Source organism: Magnolia sinica, chromosome 7, assembly GCF_029962835.1.
Source record: "Magnolia sinica isolate HGM2019 chromosome 7, MsV1, whole genome shotgun sequence".
Taxonomy (NCBI): domain Eukaryota; kingdom Viridiplantae; phylum Streptophyta; class Magnoliopsida; order Magnoliales; family Magnoliaceae; genus Magnolia; species Magnolia sinica.
Window position 1 is genome coordinate 7,098,969 of NC_080579.1, and position 6,047 is coordinate 7,105,015.

At 46.7% G+C, this 6,047-nt stretch overlaps 1 protein-coding gene across 1 annotated transcript; it reads right to left on the reverse strand.

Annotated features, from left to right (window-relative positions):
* Window positions 1-225: 225 nt before the first annotated feature.
* LOC131251981 (uncharacterized) lies at window positions 226-1,056 on the reverse strand. The gene is made up of 2 exons (XM_058252949.1): window positions 743-1,056; window positions 226-610 (listed from the first exon to the last, which is right to left on the reverse strand). Exons 1-2 carry the CDS (start codon window positions 1,054-1,056, stop codon window positions 226-228), a joined length of 699 nt encoding a protein of 232 aa, XP_058108932.1.
* Window positions 1,057-6,047: the final 4,991 nt, after the last annotated feature.

The window sequence follows — 6,047 nt, forward strand, 5'->3', positions numbered from 1 at the left end:
AGTGAAGCTTCTTTTTCCCAGCATCCCAGCCCCAATAAAATTTTACAAACCGCTTCTCAAGCATTGATAAGACCTGGGCCGACAGGTGAACCGTAGATAGAGTATGCACCAGAATTGAGGCAAGGACGTGCTTAATCAGAATGACTCTGCCCGCCTGAGAGAGGAACCTCGACTGCCAACCCCTGATGCGATTATCCACCTTATCAATTAAAGGCTGGAAATCACTCAGTAATAGCCTCCTAGCCGTGATGGGGACACCAAGGTAGGAAAGGGTGGATGAGGAGTGACTGATCCCGAGCAGCCTCTCAATGGCCCGGATTCTGGCGGAAGAAATACTGTAGAGCTGAAAAAGCTGCTCTTGTGAAGGTTGATAACTTGGCCCGAAGCTGCTTGATACTCGGCTAGGAAGGCTTTGGAGGCCGTGAGGGATGCCAAGCCACCATTCATGAAGAGCAAAGTGTCCTCTACGTACAGAAGGTGGGAGAGTAAGGGGCACCCTCTCATGAGCTTGAAAGGTTGGGCAAAACCTCGTTCGACCAGTCTTTTTAGCCCCCTACTCAGAACTTCCATGGAAATGATGAAGAGAGCAGGGGACAATGGGTCCCCTTGCCTAAGACCGCACGTAGATTTAAAGAAACCTGTCGTAACACCATTTACAAGGACAGAAAACCAACAATTGTTCCAGCATTTTTCCACCAACTCAACCCACCCCTGGCTAAACCTGAAACGGCGTAGAACTTACTTCAGAAAACCCCACTCTGCCCTGTCATAAGCCTTCTCCATATCGAGCTTTAGGACGATGTTCCCTCCCCTAACCTTTCTGTTAATCTCTTTGTAAAGCTCCTGAGCTAAAGCGATATTTTTCGAGATCGCTCTCACTTGGATGAAGGCCCCTTGCTCAGGGGATATGATGGACGGTAGTATTTTACTCAGCCTAGCAGCAATGATCTTGGAAAGGATTTTATAGACACAGTTGCAGAGACTTATCGCGCGAAAGTCAGAGAACCCCTTGGGAGAGGGGATCTTAGGTATCAAGCAGATCAAGGAGGCAGTCATTGCCCTTGGTAGCCTCCCCCCTTGGTAGAAGAACACAGCCGCCTTGTGGATGTCCACAAAAATTATTTCCCAACATGCAGAGAAGAAAGCCCCAGAGAAGCCGTCCGGGCCAGGGGGCCCATCAGCAGGGATTGCTTAGACCACACAATGGACCTCCTCAATGGACAGGGGGGCTAAGAGCATCTCGTTGTCTTCTTGCCACACCAGCACAGGAATCACATGTAGGAGCTGGGAGTTCACCGAACGCTCCCCCGCAAACAGCTGCTTGTGGAAATGGGCAATCGCGGCTGCCCCGATCTGGGTCTGGTCCTCTAACAGTTACCTCGTGGAGGTTCGAATGCTGCAGATAGCCGACCGGCGGTGTCTCTCTGATGCAACGGCGTGGAAGAAGGTCGTATTCTTGTCTCCCTCTTTCAACCAGGTAATTCGGGACTTCTGTCTCCAGAAGATCTCTTAGGATAACTCTGCCTGGTTGAGAGTGGAAGAGGCCGTAGTGAACTTCGATTGGAGTTTGGTTTCCTGGCCCGGGCTCAGTGTAGGGTTCAACAACTCCTGTTTGATCTAAATTAACTCCTATTCTGCTTGATACACCTGGTTGGGAATGTTTTCAAAGCAGTCCTTGTTTCAGGACTTAAGAGTTGCTTAACAGATTTCAACTTGGCAATAATATTGAGCATAGGGTGGTTAGAATCTACCTGGTTCCATGCTGACTTGACCACCTAAAGAAAGGACTGGTGATGGACCCACATTCACTGGAATTTGAATGGCATCGGCCTGGTGGAAGTCTGTGGTGGGAAGAAGAGAAGCAGAGGAGCGTGGTCGGAGTTGAGACGGGGGAGATGTTGCACCTGAAACTGAGAGAAAGTGGAAACCCAAACAGTGTTTACAAGTACCCTGTCTAGCCTTGCCCAGACCTTGGATAAACCTGTTTGATTGTTGGACCATGTGAAATGGCTCCCCGAGAAGCCCGCATCGATCAGCCCCGCATTGTTAATAGCTTCAATGAACTCCTCAGAGCTGTCTGTCTGGGACCCTGCAGCTTCTTCTCTCTGAAACATGGACTGTAGCATTGAAATCTCCACATACTACCCAGGGGCCCTGCACTGTCGAGGATTGAGCTACCAAGTCATTCCAAAGGAGTCTTCTACTGATTCTGGCACAGCTGGCATACATTAGGGAGATGGAGAAGGTCGTGATGCCGTTCTGCCCTGCAACCGAAATTGACAGCAATTGGCTGGACATAGTGGAGATCGAGAAGGTTAAATGCGAGGCCAGGAACACCCAGATCTTTCCACCAGCACTCTCATTAGAGCAGGAGGAGTGGAGGCCTAATGATAGGCCAACGCCTACTCTCTTTTCATCCCTAAGCATCAGCTCGAGGATGGCTACAATCCCAGGCTTGTGCTTTCCGATAATTCTTCTAATTGTTCGAATCGAACGCTGATTTTCAATACCCTGGGCATTCCACACTAGGATCTTATCCATTTGTAACACAACCAAAGTTGACGGCCCTTCTCTTGAGTCTGCGGAGTCTGGATTCCTAGTCGCCCTTCATGTAGTGAATCCTAGGTCTTCTGAGTCTGGTGGTTCTTGCATGTGCAGACAGTTCAAAAACAGGGGTGATGATCCTGCCCGTTGTGCCTGCATATTTACAGGAGTAGAATCGATATCCAGTTTGAGAGTACCGACCTGCTAAGCATTTGGATCTGTAGCAGCGGAGGTGCAATTCAACTTGAGAAATCTGTTTTCCTGGAGCTCAGATCTCTAATCAACATCCTGGCCTCGGGCAGAACAGAAGAAAGGGGACAGGTCGACGATGAGCTCCGATCTACACTGGTTGTTGCACGACAGATGGTTGTCTTTATCAGGGGGTCTGTTCTCTGGTGTCACTACCAGTGTACTGAAGTGGTCCTCAGAGACGGGCTCTTGGGAATGTTGGGCATGAACTTGGAAGCCGGTGTCCAGGGAAGTAGATCTCCTAGGTAGGATTTGCGGCGTTACTATAGGCGAGGTGGCAGTGCTCAGCGACTTGAGATAGGTGAGATCCTGGCTAGAAATGAGAGTGGGGCCGATCGTAGGGACAGAGGGGACCAAGAGATTGGGATGAATTGTATCCATATGGGATTAACGAAAGCACATCTGTAATTAGGACGGGCTCTGGATGAGATACTGATCTATGTCAGGAGGGGAAGGTTGGGCACGAGGCTCACCAGTGACATAGAGCGAGTTAGGCACAATAGAAGCATGTGCATAAGCATCTGGGGGGTCCGGGTAAATCACAACTACATTGTTTGTATGGGTAGGGGAATGGGCAGGCGCTGTTCCAGCCAGCCCGACATTCTCACAAACACCTAGCAGGCAGAGCAAGTTCCGAGCTGGCCCACTCAATAGACCATTGTCTGCTAGAGATGCCTGGAATCTCCTTTCCACCCAATCTCTAGTGCTCTCATGATTGTTAACCGGCTCAGTAGGATCAGAAACCACAAAGTATTCTATTGCTACGTGAATCGGGAAACTTTTGCCTTCAACTTGGAGGTTGAGAACCCTCTACAGATTCGCCCCAGGACAGAGGACCACCTTAATATGGGCGAAGACCTAAAACAAACCGTAGCTGTTGATAGGGTCTACTTGGAGAACCTGACCGAAGTAATTTCCCAAGTCAAGAATGGTCGACTCCATCTAAGCATGGGCCGGGATACCAAACAGTTTGAGCCATGCTCCATCATTTTCGAAGACATCCTCCGGGGACCATTTAGAGATTGCAATGAGGCACATCTGCCTATGGAGCTACGGATCGTTAAGGAAATCTGTCAGCTCCCCTTTGGATTTAAGGGTTATTAGGAACTTGGTGGGAGCCATTCTCACAATATCAATTTCAGACGCCGCAAACCTCGACGCTCTGATGGATTCGATCAGTCTCATAATCGGCACATTAGGGTTTTCTCCAGTACCCATTTGTCCTAGCTGAAGATCCTTCACCTTGTTCGCTACTGCACCTGGGTCCGCGATCGTAATGATATCAGCATCCCGAACAGCGGGCTCCAATTTCTCCTTCAGTTTACTTGCAACTGCATCTATAAAAGAGTAATGGTGGTGCTGAAATGCAGGTTGATTTGTGGCTTGGTGCAGTACTTAATCAGGGATCCTTTTACTTTGAACTTTAGGGCGCTTCTTATATCTGGGTTTAGCCCATCTAACGGTAACTACTCGTCCGTCTATCCTTTTTCCATCGAGAATATCCTTAGTCGAATTAGCGTCTTGCTCATATCTGAATTTGACAAAAGCATACCCTCTCGGCTTCGTTGATCCAGGGAATGTTGGGGCATACACATCAATAAGTTGACCGTAACGCTTGAATATTTCTACCAGGTCTTTCATCGAATAGTCGAAAGGCACATCGCCCACAAAAAGGCTAAAGCTGATGTTGGGCGGAATGGTGAAACCCTGTGTGTTTGGAGCCTGAAACCCTTCCCTATTGGGTGAAAACGTCCCGGATTTGCTCCGTCTGGTTGGGGCCGCAGTTAGTGTTGGAGAACCGATCCTCCTTCTAACTGTCGATCTTCCTCTGACATTTGGGAATACTGGTCAGGTAGGGGATTTCCTTCGGACGCTGGTGTGGCGTGCCGGACCAGCAATGGTGGCAGTTTAACGCTAGTCCTTCCATGGTAGGTTTGTTGTGATGTAGTTTATATAGACATCGCAGAGAGCCTTTGAAGAATTGCCTTTTAGCCTTATAGGTTACCCTTTTAGCTGCCATCAATTCAGACAGACAATAAAAGGAATGGACCTATGGGCAAGTGTAGCTATAGGGATAAACGGCCCTTGAAAAACCACTTACAAGATCCTATCTCTTTCAAGCATCAGTTGTCACATAAGCCTTCCCAAGATTCTTGAAGCCAAGATGTATGACCAATTGTCGACCATTATCTAATTTTAACAAATTATGGGTCTGCCGATCTAGGCCAATGATCATGCTCGGACCAGGCAGAGGATCCTTTCTTACTAATCCAACTGGGTTTTATGCCTTCTTTTTTAGTTAGAAGTGTTTTTATCTGGAGCGATGTACGTCTCGACCACTTATAGACACAGGTATTTTGATCAAGATCATATCATTAGTCCCCCTTGATTTATTAATCTGGTTTGTTAGGTGTTTTTGCTATTATCCCTAGTATATTTTGTCAGTAGTCACATCTTTTCGAAAGGTAGTTCTTCCTAGCTTTTAGTTTGAAGTCTAGCAATTAGTCTATTCCAAATGCAAGCAATAAAAAGGTGTTCTCCTCAGTCCATATTCTTCGCCGTAGTCGTTCTTTTCAAGCCACTCTTAAGTAAGTTCAAAACAAGGAAGTAAGCAAGGCAGAATTCACAACAGCCACAACCGGATCACTACCCGATAATCCTATATGATTGGGTGCAGAAACTCCTTAATCTAGGAGGATTTACTTGACAAGGCCTCCCATAGTAATGGCTACTCTTATGATCTTTCAATGGTCCTAAAGTTCTCACAAGAACATTTTTATAAAGCTTGGCCAAAAACTAACGAGTAGACTTGCTCTTAGTTTGAGTGGGGTATGTAACACCCTGAACTTTTCAATACTCGAGTATTGAAAGTTCTCAAGTGTTACCATGAAATTTAACTTAGTATATACATGTGTATGATATCAATTCAACTATCCTAACCTTACGCCTATTCTCCAATATGAATTTGATCGTTGGGAATGATCTTCATCCATGGATCAAGCTATCCGACCATTGATTTTAAGACATGACTAGCATACATCTAAGTATCCTCACATGTTCATCATAATCAACCGCTCAGTCAAATATGCATTCCTAGATAGAGACATCTGACCGTCTACTTTGATTTTGGACTACCCGATCATGGTAAAATAGCTGCTTGATCTCTACATCCGCTTGTACACATATCAAGTTGAGATTCTGATCCATTCGTCTTGTTCATCACATATGAATATGCTTAACATATTATCAGAACT

Excerpts from the sequence above, each read along its gene's own strand:
- LOC131251981 (XM_058252949.1), bottom strand. The coding sequence starts at position 1,056 with ATGACTGCCTCCTTGATCTGCTTGATACCTAAGATCCCCTCTCCCAAG. Across the intron at positions 611-742 it reads GCAGAGTGGGGTTTTCTGAA|GCAAGGGGACCCATTGTCCC; the intron begins GTAAGTTCTACG and ends GTGCGGTCTTAG.